The sequence below is a fragment of the Periplaneta americana genome, chromosome 2 (assembly GCF_040183065.1).
Source record: "Periplaneta americana isolate PAMFEO1 chromosome 2, P.americana_PAMFEO1_priV1, whole genome shotgun sequence".
Lineage (NCBI taxonomy): Eukaryota > Metazoa > Arthropoda > Insecta > Blattodea > Blattidae > Periplaneta > Periplaneta americana.
Window position 1 is genome coordinate 142837846 of NC_091118.1, and position 23404 is coordinate 142861249.

Here is a 23404-nt window from a genome sequence, read left to right on the forward strand (position 1 = left end):
GTATAAAATTATCATATATGAAGATAAACATCGCCTTTTTGAAGAACTCCGTCCTGTGTACCAATTTACGCATCCAAGTCGAATCATATCCTGATTGTGTAGGAACTTACATACGCCCACTGAAATATCTTCAATTTTAATCTATATTCCAGATAGAAATCTGGAATTTGAGTATTTTGATTTCCACCAAAGGATCGCATGATGTAACGAATGTCCGCCAATTGTCTTTACTCTGTATATTTTAATGTTTACTTTTCCTTGTACTTAGGAGAACTATAGCGATTACTGCATCTTCATCGTAATATAATATTAGTGTGAAGTGAACACTACACACTAGCGTTAAACTCGAGGGTTAGAAACTCCAACTAAACGAGGGAATAGAGGTGGATATTAAAAACGTGTACAAAAGTTGAGGGTGACACAATTGGAATTCACAATCTGTATTTGTTGCAGGGGAGTTGGACATCCTAAGGCTGCTGAACGTGACCGGAGCGAGCCCTGGTGTGAGTGAGGTGCTGGGCCCCTCGGCGCACCTCCCTGCCTACAAGTTCCGACCCGGCTACAATAACGTGCTCGTACCAGGCCCAGGGGCCATCGCAGCGGCCCTTACAGCCCCCGCGGGATTCACACTGCTCTTTGTATACAGGCAGCACCGCAAGTCTCTGGGTGAGGAGCTCCATAAAACATGTTGATTCATTGAGCGTCTCAAAAATGAGCATGTGCGGGCAATTCAATTTCCTCTTCCAGTTTAATATTTATACCGAACATGAGTAGAGGCTTAAGCACCCAGGCTGATTTATGTCCATTGGTGTGAAGAGAATAGTTTGTGCCTCTAATTTTAGGTTTCATGTCGTGATATGAAATATACGACAAATTATTGATCAAAGTTTCTAAGAAGTATCCAGAGTTTGTGCCTATAATTTTAAGTTTCATGTCGTGATATGAAATATACGACAAATTATTGATCAAAGTTTCTAAGAGGTATCCAGAGTTTGTGCCTCTAATTTTAAGTTTCATTTCGTGATATGAAATATACGACAAATTATTGATCAAAGTTTATAAGAAGTATCCAGAGTTTATGCTTCTAATTTTAAGCTCCATGAAATTTACAACAAATTATTGAGCAAAGTTTATAAGAAGTATCCAGAGTTTGTGCCTCTAAAATAAATTTCATGTCGTGATATGAAATATACGACAAATTATTGATCAAAGTTTCTAAGAAGTATTCAGAGTTTGTGCCTCTAATTTTAAGTTTCATGTCGTGATATGAAATATACGACAAATTATTGATCAAAGTTTATAAGAAGTATCCAGAGTTTATGCTTCTAATTTTAATTTTCATGTCGTGATATGATCTATACGAAAAATTATTGTTCAAGGTTTATAAGAAGTATCCAGAGTTTGTGCCTCTAATTCTAAGTTTCTTGTCGTGATATGAAATATACGACAAATTATTGATCAACGTTTATAAGAAGTATCCAGAGTTTGTGCCTCTAATTTTAAGTTTCATGTCGTGATATGAAATATGCAACAAATTATTTATCAAAGTTTATAACAAGTATCCAGAGTTTGTGCCTATAATTTAAAGTTTCATGTCGTGGTATGAAATAACGACAAATTATTAATCAAAATTTATAAGAAGTATCCAGAGTTTGTGCCTCAAATTTAAAGTTTCATGTCGTGATATGAAATCTACAACAAATTATTGATCAAAGTTTACAAGATGCATCCAGAATTTGTGCCTCTAATTTACAGTTTCATGTCGTAATATGAAAAATATGACAAATTATTGATCAAAGTTTATAAGAAGTATCCAGAATACTCTTGGCGCAACAACCCATGCTGGTCTCACGTTCACATGCCTGAGTAAGGGTGAACGATTATCCAACCAGAACAGTGGTTAGGACTATGATATCCCCAACCGTTATAGCTGATTTTCGTAACCATATTTCATTACGTATGTAGCTCCCCAAATTCATCACGATCCTGGGTGGACACCGATCTCATACACTGGCCGAAGTTTCATAAGAAAATTCCTTCACCATGAGAGCTCGAACTTGTGCGCATATAAGAAGTATGGTCTTGAAATAAGTGTTGAGAAAAGTCACTATATGGTTATTTGAGTAACTGGTATATTTCGTGCCATGTTAAAAAAAATCCTTCGCCTATAATTCACAACTCTATAAATGATGATTCAGGAGGAATAGTACTCGTAAATATTTTGTGAGGTAGTAGTAAGGACTATTCTGAGTAAAAAAGTTGTTATAAAATGTTTCCGATTTTCAATGTGTGTGTCTGAATGCTACCCATAACAAGTGTTGTAAATGTGTGAAAGATCGTGTTGATATAACCGATAAAAATTAATGAAGGAAAAGCCCTTTCAAAGAAACACATTGTGTCGTATTGAATAATAATATTATATTAAATAGGAAAGAGGCAGATTTTTAAGACGATTATTCAAAGTTGTTTGATATATGGAGCAAAAATTTGAATAATGAAAGAAAGAACGAAGAAAAAGTTAAATTCTGAAGAAATTAATTTTTTGGAGAACGTTCTGCAAAATTAAGCTATACAGTATTATATGAAATAAAAATGATTAAATAATAAAAAGTGAAACAAATTGTATTAGAAACTATTGAGAAAAAACATTTGAAATTTTACAAGTATTTGGGCCCAAGCAGAATGCCTAAGCAAATATTTCAGTAGATTCACCCTTGAGAGAAGAAAACGGAAAAGACCTAGAGCAAGGTGGAAACAAAACATTGAAACAGTAATGGAAACACGAAATATTCCACAAGATGTTTATGAAGACTGAAATTTGTGGCGTGTAGGCCTATAGTGTAATGAATGTCCGACAGCTTGTAAGTAGCAGTCTCATATTACAGAGAAGATTAAAACAGAGTCGAACACAATATTTAATTCATAGCATTTATAAAACGAACAAAAGCTTTTGTACGTGGCGCTAACGTCTCAATTTGGGATACGATGACTGAGACCAGTATCTACCATGAACTATAAGGGATGTAGGTTCGAATAAGGATATTGAATTAGTAATTATTTAAAATTCATTTTCAATTATGAGACAAAAATATTAATTCACAAACATTATGAATCAATGTTAAAATGAAACTGGCAGTGAGATATATTCCTTTAAAATATTCCTCTTTAATTACAGTCACATTTCGAGGCTACAATATCGTAAGTGATAACTAGCCTGAGAAATATATGCCGTTATACTAACACTGCGCTTCGTGCGCCTCTGACTTTGAGTAGGTCTCAGAGTTGGGGTGAGTTAACGCAGTGTCTTTCGTTCGTTTGAACTCATGCTTATCATCACGGTAAGTTAGTCCTCAGCATTTGGATGGTTGAAACCCATTACTTTGACTTCGAAACACAACTAACTGCTAAAGAAACATTTAAAGATATACCTAATTTTCTTTGTTAAAGAAAAATTGCACTATTTTAAGGGAGGAGATAGGTGAAATTTCTAACTTCTGTAGTTTTTGAGCTAGTTGGTTCATTTTTGGCACATATATTCCACATATGATATAATATACATGCTAGAAATTTTTATGAATATCACCCAGATATTTTCTAAGATGCCTTTTTCTAAAAAATTGGGGCATATTTTTAAAATCTATCTCCTCGTACAAATTTTAATTATGCGATCTAGAAAAAAATTACAATATCTTTGATGTACCTAGAAAAGCACTAACCATCCATATTTTAGAAGCATATCCTTAGAATAGAGAAAACATATATTATAAGCTTATTGTTTTGTCAAAAGTTATTATTTTAATTTTCTAGTACATATCGTTATACAAATTAAGTTTTAATCTAGAAATTTATTAACATATAAAAAATCTGATACTTTATAGAACATGCAGTAAATATTTCATGCACCTGGCATGAAAGTTGTAAGAGGCTTTATACTTCTAACCTGACGATATGTGCTGAAAGAAAATGTGTGAGAAAACAGCTTGAAAAATTTGCATGGAATTGAAGTTCAAGGGTGCAACCATTTATATATTGCGTAATTCTTATGCTTTACATCGCCGCAGAGCATTGAAACTTGCTTAACATATAAATAAAAGATTGCTGATTCAATTTTTACAAGAAAACGAAAATGCGATTTTTGACTGAATATGACCAAAATTTCACCCGTCGCCCCCCTTAAAGACATTTTATTTTCTGTCTGTAGAAAATACACCTAACATAACATTGACAGGTATCAGCCTTTTTACTTCACTATGTTTTATTACATTTTGTTTTACATAATTTTTCATTTCATATATTGTTGCAGTGAATAACAAACCACATTTTCATAGGAGAATGATTAACTGTTGCTAGAAAACTAGCCTTACATCTAGAAAAACTTCGTTCCACTTCTGCAGAAACAATGAGGACATGTTTGAAATATTTAACACAAGCATTATCTATCTCAAAATCTATATCATTATTAATAATTTTCCTCATTTGAAATTGTCACAAATTTTACATAGAGCTAAATATCCATAATATTTATCCAGTATTTTTTCATTTTGTTTGCTACATTTTTTCCTATTTCGTGTTCCAGCTATTCAGTTTCTTCACAATATCATTGACTACATGTTATTTTCTGTCTGTAGAAAATACACTTAATATAACATTGATAAGTGTCAGCCTTATTATTTCACAATGTTAATATGATAGTGCAGCCGTGGCGAAAATGCGATCGTGCGCCGAGCCACTGTGTAACCTGCAACGTGCATAGCACCTATGGAGGGAGGCGGATATCCGAAGGGGAAGTGAAGCAACTGTCTGACTTATTAACGGATTTTCATTTTCCTTACGTCAAGCACTTAAATAAAATTTTATACAGTACAAGGCTACAAACTAATGTTTAGTACGTGTAACGAAGAAAGAAATAAACAAGAAAACATAGGACACATTATCACAACTTAAAATTAACTGTCTTCACAATGTCTCTGCGACAGAGTTTCAAAATCAGGAATTATGTCATTTACTGCCAGTCCTAGTTGATCACGAAGGTATCTGTCTGTCAGTCGTGATCTAAATTTGGTTTTTACTCATTTCATTGTTGAAAATAATTTTTCACAAACGTAAGTTGTAGCGAACATGGCTTCAAAATAGCAAGCGAAAGAACGAAGCTTCGGATATTTAATTTTTGGCAAAGATTTAAAAGCTTGAACATTTGTCAAGTCCTTACATCTAGCTTTCATTTAACATCACATTATAAATCTGTGAGTTTAAATTGAAGATCTAACCGCATTATTCGTACATCTGCTGAAAAGGGGTCGACGTACAGAGATGATGATGATGATGATGATGATGATGATAATGATAATAATAATAATAATAATAATAATAATAATAATAATAACAACACTTAACCTTTTTGGGTGGTATTCATAGACATTTCGCAGCACGCGCTACGAGCGTACTAAGCTAGCCCCGGCTATCCATTGGTTACTAGTACAGAATTCAAATCATATCCTATCGCTAACACTGGTTTATGAAAACGAAAAACGCTGATAATCCACCGAAAGCCGAGCTAAAAATGTCTATGAATACGGGCCTTAATGTTTCTTCTGTAACATGTAGTAACTTATAATGCCGTTTTATGTTATACAACCGTTTTCCTCGTAATACTTGTGAACAAATCATACATTTAATATTCTCATCATATTGTCAGCAAAAAATGCGTCCTCCCATCCTACTTGTAACTTTCGTTTTTTTAGAAGTACATGGTTTTGAGAGAGCATTGCGACGATACGCCACTCGCAGGTCAGAGACAAATACAAATGGAACGGAGTTTGACTCCTGTGAGTGAGAGGGTGAGGGCTGTGGAAGGTAGGAAGCAAGGGAAATGCACAGCTATCATTGCGAGCCACAATGTGCTAGTGAGTCACCTTTTCGCCACGGCTGTGATAGTATATTACATTTTTGTTTTACATCATTTTTCATTTTATATATTGTTGCAGTGAATAACAAACCACATTTTCAAATTTTCAAAGGAGAATGATTTCCTGTTGGTAGAGAACACAGTGTTATATCTAGAGAAACTTCGTTTCACTTCTACAGAAACAATGGGGAATATTTGAAATATTTTAAACTAGCATTATTTATCTAAGAATCTGTATTATTATTACAAATTTCCTCATTTGAAATTAAGTCACAAATTTCGTCCTCGGCATCTTGCTATTATTCTTCCTTACAAGACGTTGAATGTTGCCTGTTACGAATAGCAGTATTCGGTCGGAATGTAACCGATAAACTAAAGTTCACTGCTGAACGAAACACACTGAATCCCCACCCCAACGCAATTACGTACAGATACCTAAATCAGAGGCGCATGAAGTGCAATATAACGGCATACAATTCTTAGCCCTAGTGATAACAGTGTTAAAAATGACGCAAAGACTTAAAAAAAAAAAACAAGGAAAGCAAAGTACTGAAATTCTACCCCACGGTCACATTATTCACCACAAATACAGGCACATCATTTCATTTTTGCTTCAATTTTTATTGTACCTGAGTTTTTGAATATACTTCACTACCACCCCTTCTACTAATGAAGTTCCAACTGTCCTCCACACAGAACCATGGCCGCATATAGTAAACAGTACTGAGTTAGTGAGTATAGTACGTTCCAGAAATATGTTCGCGTTTTTCAGTGACGAAAGAGCTTTCAATATTGAATCATATTTTCCCACAGGTACTGTCGTCCGTTTGCCTACGTCGCATCCCAATTTCCCCCACCTGCTTCTGCTCACCCCTCTGTAAAGGCTAGTGGCTGGACTGCCTTAGCTCTTTTCTGAAAACATTAATTTCTGTTACGAATTGGACGTCTACGTAATATTATACAACTGTTTAAAATAACTTAAATAAAAGGGCCTCGTTAAGTAATTAACTGTCACGTGATTTCCCCACTTTCTACGATCCTGCGACATAACCACTTGGACGGACAGTAGATAGCATGTCTAAGTAATTTTATCTGAGCGGGTCGGGCAGAAGTGAAGATTGAATTTATAGTACGTAAAGTAGTCTTTTATAGAGTAGGTACAGAATTATTTCAACATGAGTTACTAGTACGAAGGACGAAACTGGTAATTGGAATTAGATGCAATAGTCTATAGTGCGATAATATACATAAAATAGCTTAAGTCTGTATCGAAATGAACGGTCACCATTTTTTAAAATGTGTTTAAATATCTATATTAGTATTATTTTTCAATTTAATTTCATTCTCTATATTATACGCTAATGTGCTGTAGACAGTACAATATACACTGCATAATGAATACGTTCGCATGGATAACTCAGTTCGTGAGTTAAGACACCAAGTGTTAATAGGCTACTGTACTGTATTTTGATTAAACAAACACCTAATGAAAATTATCAAACTCAAAATTGCGATATTTCCTACTTTACGTAAATGGATGAACTACTTTTCTTCTCTCCTGTATCTAGTAAAGTGATTTGTTTGTATTTGACGCCAGTATCATCGAACTCCAGTTGTGGAAAGGGGTAGCAAACGTGTTTCCTATTCTCAACCGTTAATCCAAAGGTATAGCCAGGTTAATATTAATAATGTTAGTAAAAATAATATGATGTCCCTGTATAACGCTCTTGCAAGGACTAAGTATGACCTTCGGCGAGAAACAGCAGCTTTGTGATTCATGACAGGGCATAAGCACACACATGCACATGCACGCATATTTCCACGCACATATACACACAGATATACTCAGACATGCGGGAATACCAAGTGTTAAATACAATTTCCTTGTATAGCGATTGTCCTGGCATATCCCTTTAATGTCCCCTCTAGCATTAGTCGTCCGGCTATTTGAGGAATGTCGAGTGTGTACTTCCTTTCAGCGAGAACAATCGCTGCTTTACTGAATGAGCTGTTGTTACAGGAACACTGCTGTCTGTACACTCGCCTGGGCGAGTGACGCCCTGGTTCCAGGCGACGTCGAACCTACGTACCGGTCAATTGGTGCTTCACTACAGGGTTACCTCAGATTCCAAACTCCACCAGAATTCATGGGCTCTCCAGCAGCAACAGCCAGTCCCAGTACAACATCCACCAAGAGGCAATGGCATCCCACCCACGGAGACTAAGAAAGGTATTACTCGACGTTCTTTCCCAACTGCAGACGTCATTAAAAATTAAGCTATGGCTACAATAGCTTAATCATGGAATAAGAACAATTTACTCGGAGTTAAATATGGTCAATATTATACAGGATGTATCTTCTATGCGAGATATATCCCTAAGATGAATTCAGCATCTAAAACCAATTAAATTAGACAGTATACTTTTTTTTAAAGATGGGACATGACAGGAGCGTTGCGATCGGAAAAACAACTGAATGTCACGTAGCGTGGTAGGCCTGTTGCTATGGTAACAACGGTTGAGTTGCCAAACTTAGTATTCCCACGTGGCGAGTGCTTAATAGCTCTCTTTGCGACATTTATTGTGCACACAATGTTAGCATTGGTACGTTTCGTCTTTGATTCTCTGTCGATTTTTGTATTGTTTTCTTACCTTCGCGTCAATTGTCAATGAATGTTTTAACGTCAGCCATCTTAACATCAATTGCTAGCTTCCATCAGCTGGCAGCATGGTAGTCCATGTTGGCAACATAGCACTGTAGTTCCAAGCTCGGCCGCTTAACTGTCATGTTCCATCTTTCAAAAAAACAAGTATAGTTACATTTGTAAAGCTCCGCAAGGAAAGAAGCAATTTTTGACAGCTTCATGACGCATATTTTTGAACTCCCATCCGTTCCTCGAATCTATTTTTTTTTCCAAATGTTTAACATCCTCTTATTCGGTAACTATTGCAAGTAGGATCGTGATCTTTGTCCGTATCGATACAAAATCAAATAAAGAATCATTTATCCCTCATCATGCCATGTTTGAAGTTTTTCTTGGGAAAGATAAATGCGGTAGTTTTCCTTTCTTTTTAATAGAAAAAGGAGCATCTTCTGCGGACCTCTGGAAAAGAACTAAGGAAGAGACTACTGAAGTGCTTTGTATGGAGTGTGGTATTGTATGGATCAGAAACATGGACATTACGACGAAGCGAGAGAAGCGAACAGAAGCATTTGAAATGTGGATATGGAGAAGAATGTGAAGTGGACAGACAGAATAAGAAATGAAGCTGTGTCGAAAAGAATGGCTGAAGAAAGAATGATGCTAAAACTTATCAGGAAAAGAAAAAGGAATTGGTTGGGTCACTGGCTGAGAAGAAACTGCCTACCGAAAGATCCACTGGAAAGAATGGTGAACGGGAGAAGAGTTCGGGGTAGAAGAAGATCATATATGACATTAAGATATATGGATCATGTGAGGAAATGAAGAGGAAGGCAGAAAATAGGAAAGATTGGAGAAAGCTGAGTTTGCAGTGGAAGACCTGTCCTTGGACAGAACACTAAATGAATGAATTAATTATCCCTCTGACGTATTTCAATAGGATGGACGGTTTTCGTGTAGACTTAATTTAAAAACCATTAATTTAAAGCCACTGAACGATGCGAACAGATTGCAACGTTGTAGTAAGTGAGCGAGGTGGAAGGTAGGGAGACAGACCTGGTTTCGTTGACCTCTTACATCTGTATTACGATAAGAAAGAGCACTGTGTTAGCGGCGATGTTTCCAGAGTGCTGAAACGTCCAACTTAATTTTCTAATTAATCGTGCATTTAATCACAAAACGTAATATAGGTTTTTCATTCATTTAAGTGCACCATATCGTCCCTTCAATCTGCAGGTTTATTTCACTTTCGTCCTGTATAATTATCAGGCTTCGAGACTTCGGACCCGATAGTGTAGTTCATTGGGAAATCCGCATAACGGCGTACTGAGTATAGTGGTAAAGCGTACAGTGGGTGGGGGTACTGTATAATGAATGCCAACAAATACGCAAAGGAAAACGCTCCGGATTTGAAAGTTCTGACGAATAATTATTTGGTTTTCATACAAACCTATTTTCAAACTGCGTCTGAAACTATTACACGGTTAGAAAAGTCAGAGCAAGAGATGCCGGAAGCCCTCAAATTAGTTAAGGAAATGACACAGAGAATTAATGAGACACCAAGTACAACGGTTACTGAACGTGTAAAACAGAAGTGGAAATCAATTTTATGTAAAAATAACGGATATGGAACATTGTGTAATATAAACAGCAAATTAGTGGACATAGAGTCACCCGAGAATAAAGGACTGTCTCTTAGAGACTGCAATGATGTTAGCTTTTTTCGTTTTGCTCCTATCACGTCATGCGATGTAGAGCGCAGCTTTTCACAATACAAACTGTTTGGCAGATAACCGAAAAAGATTTACAGTATGTTTTAGACACTGAAAATATATATTGTAGTACATTGCAATTCGGTACTCTAACTGGACTTCCTAAAGACGACCAATAGGATAAATGAAGAAATTAAAACTGCTACATGTTTATTTCCACCATTAACACTGTCCATAATGAAACACAAATGCTTATAAAAGAAAGGAGAATAAATGCTTTTCACATTCTTTTGACATTAACTCTGCCAGCTAAAATAAATCATTATTATTATTATTATTATTATTATTATTATTATTATTATTATTATTATTATCATTGTGTAATGTATATTTACTTTCAGAATGTACATATGTGTGTTTCCCCATAATACCGTACTCTACTCTAAACAGCAACGTTGTTACCTCGACATATCTCTTGATATCTCTGCCTTTCACTACCTGCAGTGAGTCAACAACCTATAGTACATGTACAGTAAACTTATTGTATCGGGTCCAAAGTCTCGAAGCCTGATAATTATATAAACTCTCTCACTTTTCTTTCGCGCTTATCTGCCTGCCTGTCCACCCGCCCTCCATTCAGCTGACTGCCGTCGGGGTGACAGAAGGGAGAATGTTGTTATTTGCAACGTCGAGCTTTGACTCTGTACATTCCATGTCCTTTACTAGGAACGTCAGAAGTTGCATATTTCTTCGTGACCACTGCACTGAATATTGTGGTTGTGGAGCTTAATAACATATAAGTTAAATATTTCGTTCCCCTTGTTATTTTTATTAGTCTTCGTGTCATTATTACTAAGCAAATCCGTTGCGCGACAGCCCATGGAGGGCCAAGACCTACCGGCCGTTACTGGCTTCGCGTCCATATGCCTGAGCAAATGTGGACGATGATTCAACCAGTACAGAGATCAAGTGTGTTTAGTACGATGCTCTCCCCAGCCGTTATAGCTAGCTTGGGAAATCAATTTCGCTACCCGCTAGGCCTATAGCTCCCCAGATTCATCACGATGCTGGGTGGACACCGGTCTCATACATTGGCCGAATATTACTTCTACATAGAAACAATAATTGAAAAAGAACGCTAAAAATGTATTTAACAGCCACACCTTCATGTTAATAATGATTCATTGTTTTTGTAGAATTATATATATATATATATATATATATAAAGGTAAAAGGTAGAGAGCCCCATGCTTTCCATGACCTCGGCACTAGAATGAGGTGGTGTGGTCGGCACCACGCTCTGACCGCCTTTTACCGACCCGATACTCAATTTTATAGGAGGCTGAGTGAACCTCAGGGCCGTTCTGAAAGTTTAGCAACGAGAAAAAAATCCTGTCACCACCTGGGATCGAACCCCGGACCTTCCAATCCGTAGCCAGCTGCTCTACCAACTGAGCTACCCGGCCGCATATATATATATATATTAGTAATGTTAAATTTATAATTACTACTAAAATATCGGATTCAAGGATCCTTAGTATTTTGTGACATGTTATTCTCTTACCCATCGTGCCAAGTTTTGCTCCAGAGTATGACTTGCACCGGAACCTCAAGGTTGGGTACGATTCTTGCAATCATAACCGGATTAAAAACTACGATGTTTTATACAGAAATATAAAGAAATAAGATTACTCCAGTTATATACACAGGCTACATCAAAATTGTCTAAGGAACAGATGAAATTTTATAAAAAATTCTTTGCATATCCAAATAAATCATAAACACTGTATATACGTAAGTGAATTATTTGTATATCCACTAGAGACCATGGTAACCAGTGTTTTAGTTTATTGACATTATTACAATGAAATTTCTTAGTGGCTCAGATAGGATAACCAGTTTATTGGTAGTGGAGGATTTTGGTAGCTTTAGCAATGTAAAACATGGAACTGTTAAGACACTGAAAATGGCTGCTGAGCGTCGTCATCTAAGCCGTGATTACATGTTTAGGGCGATTAGTATACAACTAAAAATGGTGGAGCACAAGCTAATACAGTAAGGGTTCTGCATACTGGAAAAGGCATAATATCGAGAATTTGGAAGTCTAGAAGGACGACAGATTCTATAAGGTACGATTGTATACACGTTTTAAGTAGCGGGATTGACGTAAGACCGGCTAAGACTTGTCCACCGCCGAGAAGCAAAACACTGCGCCTGCGGTCAGTACTGTACATGTAATAGAACTCCAAGAGGCAACAGAAAAAGCTCTTTATGTAGCCTATTAACGCAAAAAGGTAACAAATACGGTATATGACAAACCGACATATTAACACAACAGATATAATAACTGGTGGTCAATCGATATGATTGCTGCAGTAAATCGTTGTCTACGAGCTTAAGATATCATGAAAGTTACATATATAAGATAAACCTATACAAAACCATCATCAAACCTATTGTGGTATATGGCAGTGAAACTTGAACTCCCTCTGGAAAAGTTAAATCTATCTTGAATGTATGGGAAAGGAAGGTACTCAGAAAGATTTAGGTCGAGTTTTTTTAAATTGTGTGTGGCATATCCGAACTAATTTGGAGATTCAAAACATGTACATAAATATAGGTATCATCACTGACATTAAACTCAAAAGACTAGCATAGCTGCGCCTTGTAGCCAGGATGACACTCGCGATGCGCAGTAGGGGAACAACGTTTCTTTGATGGGAGTAGGAATAGAAGGGAAGGTCTGGCGTGTGTCTACCGAGTTCAAACCAAAGGCTAACCCATTCCCCTATAATTTGTAAGTACTCTTCCAATCTCCTGCGCAGTTCTGTAGGAAGAGTGGGAGAGTTTCCAGGCATAATGCATGAGCTGTAGAACACAAACATCATCTTTGGATGCTAAAATAATTGAATTGGTCATTGCTAGAAGGCCCTTTGTCCAAAAATGTTAGTTCTGAATAAATAGAAAAAAAAAACTGTTTTTAAGAAAAACTAATCTTCGTAGAGCAATGTGGTGACAGTCCATTTGTGCTTTCTGGAAGCACAATTTTTATTTTGTTGTCACATGTAGTTTGTATAATATTATTAATTAAAAATTCAAATTTAAGGGCCTTTTAGCAGTGAACTTAAAATAATTTCACATTTGGTTAAGAATGGAGTACTGTAATAAAATACAGGATTGTAAATTAAATAAACTACCATTATTTCAAGTTAAAAGTATATTTCTCTTCTTAAAATATATTTTAATTACGTATTACAAAGTTTTAGGCCTTTGTTTTAAATCTAACTTGACGATTTCATTCTGTATTCTCTCTATGTTCTGCTGGTGGAGAATTTACAACTTTCTCATAATAAGGTAACTGTTCATGAGGAATGTAGCATAGAATTTTCTTGATATCCTGCATTTTGTCTGGGTTGATTGCAATCAATTCATCATAAGTAGGACGTTGGGGAAGGACTATGTTTTCAATTCCAGGTAGACAAAGAGCAAAGGTATGCCTAATACAACCATTAATGAACTTGAATGTTGAAACAATATGAGGAAGAGTGGCATTGTACATATATTCATAATAACTCGCAGGGGCGAATGACAACTTCGAACACCGAGGTATCTTTCTACCATAAGATTCTACAGAAAGACCTCCTCTTTTGTAAAACATGGGCGACCAGTTAATGAGTGACTTTATTTTTGTGCATGCATAAATATTTTATATAGCCTATAAAGATTTTTGTGGCCTAAGGAAATAACATTTTTATGCAATATTCATTTACGTCAGTGATTCAGTGTAAATATTCTGAACTTACCTACAATCCTCACCAGTTCGTCTTTCAGCCACCAATTCTCCAGAGTAAGTCACATGTTCAGTGCCTTTAACTTTGGCTTTCTTTAATATATTTCATTTCCAACTGCAAGTATCACTACATCTCTTTTTGCTTTTCAAACTCTCAGTCTCCATTTTAATTAGCCGAAATTGCGTATAATATAATAATTTGTATTAAAACACAAATAAAGATCAGAGCAGAATAAACAGACCGCTTCAAACAATGAAGATAGCTGATAGTATAGTAAGTATAAAGGTTTGTCATCAGATGGAAACACAGCTAAATGAGAAGTTCACAGCTAGAAGGCCCTCTATCCTGGAGTAAGGGCATTTTAGCATGACACGAAAAATGAAATGCTCAACTGTGAGTGTGTATGAAGGCTTGAGGAAAGTCCTTTTAGCACAGATTGTGTATTTATGTGTAAGGATGTTGAATCTGTAGTTAACTCATTTTTGCAAAAATACGGAGAAAGGGCCTTTTAGCAATGACCAATTCAATTGGATCAAGGGAAAAAGCTGGAAGACATAAACTGCGCTGGTTTTATAGTATTCAAAGTGGCATAAAGGAAACTGGGGTTAAAAGATGGAGATTGAAAGCACAGGATCGGTTTGACTGGAAGGCTGTCGTTAGGGAGACCAAGGTTACACTGAAAGGCCCATAGTGCTATAGAACAAGAAGAAGAAGAAGAAGAAGAAGAAGAAGAATTTGTCCATATTCAATATTTTCGAGTCGATATAAGAAATTATGCATGCAAAGTATACTTTTCTCTAAAGAATTGATAAATAAGCTTATCGGTACTCATTTAAAAAAAGAACATAAATGCCGATTTATTCCAAATCTAAATGCTAAAATTTGTTAAACGTTATTTTTTGCGTAAGATTTATGGTATACAATAAAGGCAGTGATGTAGGCCCTCTATAGATGTTCCGTTTCGTTATGGTTCTCTATTTCCACCACGGTGGTATTGATTTGATTTGAAAGGTGGATCAATACCCGACCTCGTGCAACGTACAGTAGCTTTCAATATCAGTACGTACCCCTTACTCTCAACTTATAAACAGTAAAACCTATAGCCTTAATTTGGAAATGAAGGCAAGAGTGTATAATATTATCTAGAGTGTTATTTAATTATACATCAATGAGATGGTGGAAGAATGGCAAATAAACTTGAAAACATATTTTAAAATTAATGATTCTACGTCAGACACCCTTCTACACGCAGGAGACCAAGTAGTGATAGCAAATTCTGAAGACAACTTGCAGAGAACTCTAAACAATAAATCTAAAGAGTTTACAAATATCCAGAACAAAGACCAAAGCCACAGATTTCACAGGGGTTTACTTAATTAGAACAAAAATTATTATAAACAATAAAATTATTGATCAGGTCAGTAATGTTAATGATTTAACCTACCTACTAATAAAGATTTGACAGGAAAAATAAACAAATTTAATCGTATGTGTGGTATAATCTAAACTATACCGAGCGAGGTGGTTCATGCGTTCCGCACGTGACTCGAATTCGGGAAGTCCGCGGTTTAAATCCCAACCGACCAACCTAACTGTGGTTTTTCTGTGGTTTTACACAGTTAATTAGGCAAATGCCGAGTTGGAATTTTCATTTCCACGGTTCACGTACCGTCCTCTTCCCTGTAGAAAAAGAATTTGGATTTCATATACTAGAATTCATCTTCATCATCTCATTCCATAGGCATATTCAGGTCATGACGCATGTCCTCGTCCACTTGCAAGAGGAGCGTTGTCTCCGAAACCGTCTCTGGATTCTGAGCCTTTCAGAATATCTCTTCCAAGATTCATTCGTTAAGAGCACTTCCAAGAGCGCTTCGACATTTTAGAAGGGCTATCGGGATGGATTCTGTCCTGTTTGGCCACCTGGGCGGTATGAATTTAAGGTGGGGGGAATGTAAGGGGCCTATTAGGTGAGCAGGTGAGGAGTCTCATGCGGTCGGTGGACTGGTACACCTCATTCTCATTCATCGCATAATTCGGGGTGCACAATAGGCCATTGTCGAGCCGAAGTTCTGAAGGGTCGTCCCTAACCCGTCCCTAATCATTCAACCCTGCTCCTGCTGCTACTACTAAAAGGAAAACACGCCTAAAATTTTAAAAAGTTGTGGCTGTTCGGGTACTATTTTATGGGTCCGAAAACTGGACTCTAACAACACACCAAATGCAAAGAATTGAAGCTGCTGAAATGAGGCTCCTGAAACATGTGGTAGGATACACTATATAGGATCTAAAAGAAATTAGGAAATACGTCAAAAACTAGTAATTACCAGCGCTTTAAAATTAATTGATCGATATCGAAATGATTCGATAAAACATTTCCATAGAATGGACGACGGACGCTTTTCCAATCAGACTTACGAATATAGAAACGTGGGTCGCCCCATAATAAGGTAGAGGGAACAGTTTCTACCTCGTTAGACACAGCATGAGATCAGAACCACCAAATGTTTTAATCCTTGATTTAATGGATTCATTGATTGATGCATGATGATGATGATTGATTGATTGATTACAGTGTTCTACAAGGGTCATTTTTCTTATATGAAAATATGTGTTTCCAAAGGATTTTCATATGGCAAATTCAAATTCGAAAACAGAAGTTCGCTATCAGGCACAGATTTTTAGTTATACGAGAATATACGTCTCATTTAACTAACTTGAGTTTAACCTGGAATTCTTGTTAGAGGAAGTGAGTATTGTTTGTTTACACGAAATATTGTTTCTCCATATGCACAATTCAACTCATGATGACATTCTGCAATGATGTTTGTGACCTAATGAATACTTTGAACTTCAAATACGAGCCACAGGAGTGGAGACTTTTTTATAGATGCCTCAAAATACAGTCTAAAGGGAGTTCTCCTCCACAGTGGGAACATAATGCCTTCTGTCCCAGTTGCCTATGCAAGTATGACTAAAGAGTCATATGATATTTTAAAAAAATATGCTGAGATCAATCAAATATAATGAGCACAAGTGGAAAATATGTGGTGATTTGAAAATAGTTGCCATGATATTAAGTATGCAACAAGGCTACACCAAATATGGATGTTTTCTGTGTGAGTAGGATAGTCGCGATAGAAATTCCCATTATAAAAGAAAGATTTGGCCTGAACGTAAGTGAAAAGTTGGAGAAAAAATATACTGAATGAGAAATTGGTAGCCAGTGAAGATGTTCTGCTGCCCCCTCTTCACATCATGCTAGGCCTTATTAAACAATTTGTTAAGGCCATGAACACATCTAGAAGAGGATTTATGTACCTTTCAAAAAAGTTTCCTCGTCTTTCTGCAGCAAAAATAAAAGAGGGCGTGTTTGTGGGTCCCAAAATTAGAGAACTTCATAAGAACTCAGATGTTGAACAATGCCTTGCACCAAAAGAAAGGAGAGCATGGTCTTGTTTCAAGAATGTAACGAAAAATTTTCTGGGAAGAAAAAGAGCTAACGACTTCGAACAACTGGTTCAACAAATGATAAATGCATATAGGAATCTAGGATGTCACATGTCTTTAAAAGTGCATTTCTTAGATTCACACATACATTATTTTCCTGAGAGCTGCAGTGATGTCTCCGACGAACATGGTGAAAGGTTTCATAAAGATATAATGTCCATGGAAAAGCGGTATGAAGGGAAATGGATGCCTGCGATGCTTGCTGACTACTGCTGGAACATTATTAGAGACTGCAAAATTGAACACAAGAGAAAAAAATAAGACTTTTAAATTCTTAAGAAAAAGTGTATTTTGTTCATATTTTCTAATCTTAAATACGTTTTTCCATATAATATAATTATTATATTAAGGCTTGTATATATTTTTTGTTTTATAGTGCATAAAATGTTTGTAAATAATTTTGTAAGTGACTAAAATATTAATATTTACATATTTTACCTACATAGATACATAGTGTGGAAACGAAAAATATTTTAAAAATGAAATTGCATATAACTTGAAAACTATGCGTGACACAGAGAAACTAATTACAGATTTGAATTCAGGAGGTAAATTTCCATATTAATCAAGAATGTTATACCCAGAAAAATGAATTTAATTTTTTTTTTGTAGAACAGTGTTACTGTTTCTTCTGTCTTGAAATATTTATAACAAGAGGCTTCGACCTCAAGCGCCCAGTCACAATGAGAAAAAGATAAATTTCCAATTTCCTGTCGAGAATCGAACCCAGATCTGCTTAATTTATTGCTACAAATACTTTCCTTTGAGCCACAATGGAACGCAGAACACAAAGTATGCAACAAACTGCCAGTTTTGTAATAAGCTATGCAGTAAGTTCAGGTAATTTGTTAAACTACAAGAAAACTATAGTAACGTATAGATACAAATTGGTTTCATTTCTAGCATGCTAGAAAAAAATTCGCTTCACCAACATGGGAGTCGTTTTCCGATAACAAAAGGGAAGCGTCAAGTGTCATTCGTGGAAATCTCTGGAGAATGAATTGGCAATCACCGGGAACGAACATCTAAATTTCAGAACCTGTGACGTAAAATAGCCTCGTACTTCAAACGTTTCAGTGACTGATTACAGGCCGATTTTCCGGCCAATCCGCTGAAACATTTATTCTCACCAGTGCGCAGTGCTTGTATAATGTCTTTCACTTTCACCCCACTCTGAAGTTAATGCATCAGTAGCTTAAAGCTCGCCGTGTGTCTACGATAAAATGTTAAAATAAATATGTAGGAAATTATGTTCCCACGTCCAAGCATTCATCCAACCTCAGTGACGAGCGATGCAATTATATGTGAGAGAAGCAATAATATGAATTTGTATTATATAATACGAAACTGATAGCAGCCAACTCACCTAAATATATTTGAAGACCAAAGCAATTCTATTCTCTTTAGCAGCAAAATCATCGAATGGAAATAAACGAATCCGCCTCGACCAGAACAGGCACTCAGAGAAAATACTTTTGAGGTATTTTAAGATTAGAGAATTCATAGTTCTCACGAGTAAAATATAATTTCTGCAATAAATTTCTTCTTTTTCGCTTTATGAACAGGGAAAGCAATGCTTCCCTTGTCCTGTGAGAATGTCTGGCAAAATGAAAGACCCAATGAGGAAGTCTCGTGCGTTAATCACTAAGGGCCGTATTCATAGACATTCTTAGCGCGGGCTTCCGGTGGATGATCAGTGAACTAACGTTTTTCGTATTCATAAACCAGTGTTAGCGATATGATATGATATGAATCCCGTACAAGTAACCAGCCGATAGCCTGGGCTAGTTTAGCACGCTCGTAGCGCGGGTTAGCGAAATATCTATGAACAGAACCTCAAGGGCCGTATTCATAGACATTCTTAGCGCGGGCTTCCTGTGGATGATCAGTGAACTAACGTTTTTCGTATTCATAAACCAGTGTTATCGATATGATTTGATATGAATCCCGTACAAGTAACCAGCTGATAGCCGGGGCTAGTTTAGCACGCTCGTAGCGCGGATTAGCGAAATATCTATGAATAGAACCTCAAGGGCCGTATTCATAGACATTCTTAGCGCAGGCTTCCGGTGGATGATCAGTGAACTAACGTTTTTCGTATTCATAAACCAGTGTTAGCGATATTATTTGATATGAATCCTGTAGAAGTAATCAGTCGATAGCCGGGGCTAGTTTAGCACGCTCGTAGCTCGGTCTAGCGAAATGTCTATGAATAGCATCTCAAGGGCCGTATTCATAGACATTCTTAGCGCGGGCTTTCGGTGGATGATCAGCGAACTAACGTTTTTCGTATTCATAAACCAGTGTTAGCGATGATATGATTTGATATTTATTTATTTATTTATTTATTTATTTATTTATTTATTTATTTATTTATGCCCCAATTACAATAGACAGTACAGATATTCGTTTAAAAACATAGAATTGCATATGACATGAAAAAAGAGATGAAACAGATACAAATGCAGGATACAAGTGAAAATACAGATTAAAATGGAAAATGATACATGATATGATATGATATGATATGATATGATATGATATATGATATGATATGATATGATATGATATGATATGATATGATATGATATGATATATGATGTGATATGATATGATATGATATATGATATTTTTATTAATTTTTTATTTTATTTAACTAGCTAGCTAGCGAGTACAAATTACATTTATAAAACAAAAATGACATGATATGACATGATATGATATGATATGATATGATATGATATAATATGATATGATATGATATGATATATGATATGATATATGATATTATATAAGATATGATATGATGTGATATGATATGATATATGATATGAATCCCGTACAAGTAACCAGTCGATAGCCGGGGCTAGTTTAGCACGCTCGTAGCGCGGGCTAGCGAAATGTCTATGCATAGCACCCTAATATTCTAGGGGAAAATCTTATGGCTTTGCTTGGGTCAGTCTCTAGACATGATCTCTCCCACGGCACTTCAATCCCTGAAAAAGATGGCAGAGCTAGTCATCGAAAGCTTGGAAGCAACAATCCAACTCACCTGGCTGAGAACCCGAGAAGAGTTATTCCATATCCAACGCCGGGAAAGCCTTAAGTCCTACAACATTCATTCTCGGAACTGAGTGACATGCTCAGTGCCGTTCTATTCCTGATACAGCGTAGATTTTTTTTTTTACGGGTGGAGAGAGGGCCGGAACGCCGGGTAGCCACACCGTCACACTTGTCATACTTCCCTTCACAATCACTACGGGAGTGTAAATTTGAGATAACCACAAATAAACCCACCTGAGCATATAATTACATCAGCCATACTTCTCGGGATGTAAAATTGTCGTAAATGAGAACATTTTGTTCATACTTCTGGAACAGACTGCGAAATTAAATGAATCCTGATCAGCAATATATGGATTCATTTGTCATATAAACACATAGGCCTAATAATACGTTGTGTATATTAAGCAATTTTAGATGATAATTAGGCAACGTGTCTCATTAAGTCCAGTTTTATTCAATTTAATAGTGGCGGATACAATTATCATAGATATGAATAAATTAACAGGATACGTAATGAGATGCAGTTAAATTACCTACATTAATTTGTGGATGAAAATGTGCGCAAGTTATCGAATGTCTGTTAAATGCAGAGTACCTGTGAAATGCAAACACAATAAAACTGCGTCAGATAAATACACGGTTTAAGTAAAATAAATGTGCGGATTTTCACAACTTATTCCTTGATATAGGCCTAGTACAACAAAAAATTCTAATGCCACATTAGTCCCCCTAAATGAACACTTTTCTCAGAAAAAATAAATTTTTCCCTAAATGTTAACACTTTTACTAGATGACTACTATCCATCTGCACAGCTATATTACTTCCATTTTGTATAAGGTCCAAAATCGCACTGTTTAAGTTTAAGATAAAATCTTTTACTTTCTGGTGGCAGAGTGGATTAGGCCTTTGGCCTGTCATGCAGGTGGTCCGAATTCGAGTTCCGGCAAGGCCCGGGACTTTTCACTGAAAAATTAATAGTGACATTTATGGTGGACAGAATCGCAGCTGGAGTTCTTCTCGGGGTTCTCTCGCTTCCCCATATTAGGCATCCACTTCATTCCGTCAATATTTCTTAATTTTGTCATAATTCCATAGCATTTCCCGAACGCTGACTGGCGACGCACTGAGGAAACTGGCCTAGAAACAAGTGTAGTTGCCTGTTCGCAACCTGGGTAAGCAGCGAACCTTAGTGTAGTCAATCGGTGTAGATTGAAGAATGCGCCTAGTTTCAGGGTTTGCGCAATATATTCTGAAAGGTCGCAGTGCTGGGTCATAGTGTCCCCACCCAAAATTCCATTCCATTCCAGCACATAGTCCTACATCTCTACTTTCCTGATCAATGTTAAATGAATTCGTCCATGAACCAATGTGCAACTTGTTGACATAGCAAAGATCTTTCCCTAGAATGTTAGGGCTGTATTCATAGACATTCTTAGCGCGGGCTTCCGGTGGATGATCAGCGAACTAACGTTTTTCTTATTCATAAACCAGTGTTAGAGATATGATATGATATGAATCCTGTACAAATAACCAGTCGATAGTTGGGGCTAGTTTAGCACGCTTGTAGCGCGGGCTAACGAAATGTCTATGAATAGCACCTTATGTGACTATCGCACGAGACTGCCTCTTGGACTTTTCATTTTGCCAAACAACCTCACAGGACAAGATTGCCTTGATTTTCTTGTTAGTATATTGCCAAAGTTCCTTCAAAATGTATGCTTAAACATAAGATGTGGCTTATGCATGATGAGGCACCGGTTCCATTTCTACGAAATGTTTGCCGTCACCTTGATGTTCTTCATGAATAACAGGTTACTGCGGGTTCTGTTACTTGGCCTACTTGCTTACCGAACTTCAATCCTTTAGATCTCTCCTTGTAAGAAAGTTTGAAGTTAATTATATCCAAAAATTGTAAAAACATATTGTTGGATGAACCATTTCTGCAACATTATCATTGTTAGAACATTTACGACGGACTATACACTGTCGTGTCCAGTCTTGTGTTGAAAGAGGTACATTGTATTCTGCAAACACTTACAAGGGTTCTAGCTTTGATTTGTTTCGGGTTTAAACGTATGACATGTGTAGCCTATACGAAATGCTTTAATTATTTTTGTGTCTGAAACCATCTCTCGAAGTTTGTCGGATCATTTCACAGACGTCCAGTATATAATGGTAGATAAAGATAATAATATAATGTTATGCTGGCACAGCATAATTTCAAATAATAAAATGATATGACTACTTCCACAATATGTAGAATGTAATATGTAGAATGAATATTATGCGAACTTGAGGTAAATTCAAGATTTAACACAGTCGATATCTTCAAGAACAGATGACGTAGACTGTCAACAAATCAGAAGAAAGAAGTCGAATGTCGTGTTATGCATTTTCTTGATGATCCCATTAAACTCTTGGGATTATTGAGACTCGTTCAAGCTGTACATCAGTTAATCAGATGGCGAATTCTCATGAAAAAAATTAATTGCCAGTCTTCGGCATTTTTATTTAACGCAAATTTCCAACTTTGAAGAATAATGTGGTAGTAATTAAGGAATAGTGAAGTAAGAATTTACGGAAGATAGAAGTACTTGACTTGCTTTATCATTGCTTTCATAACCATAACTCACATAATCTGCCTCAAATGAAGTATCATTAAGTTTATACCACAGAAATCGTATTGATATTGATATTGCTTTATTACCATAAAACACAAAGTATATAGTCAAACATATATATTAAAATTTATATTTAAAAAATCATTAACATTATAC

At 36.3% G+C, this 23404-nt stretch overlaps 1 protein-coding gene across 1 annotated transcript in view; it reads left to right on the plus strand.

Moving 5' to 3' along the window:
* LOC138694629 (uncharacterized) overlaps positions 1 to 23404 on the plus strand; it is a 498185-nt gene that overhangs the window by 464625 nt on the left and 10156 nt on the right. The window contains exons 2-3 of the mRNA XM_069818546.1: positions 454 to 666; positions 7926 to 8135. Coding sequence (XP_069674647.1) covers positions 454 to 666; positions 7926 to 8135 — 423 coding nt within the window. The remainder of the gene's footprint in view (positions 1 to 453; positions 667 to 7925; positions 8136 to 23404) is intronic.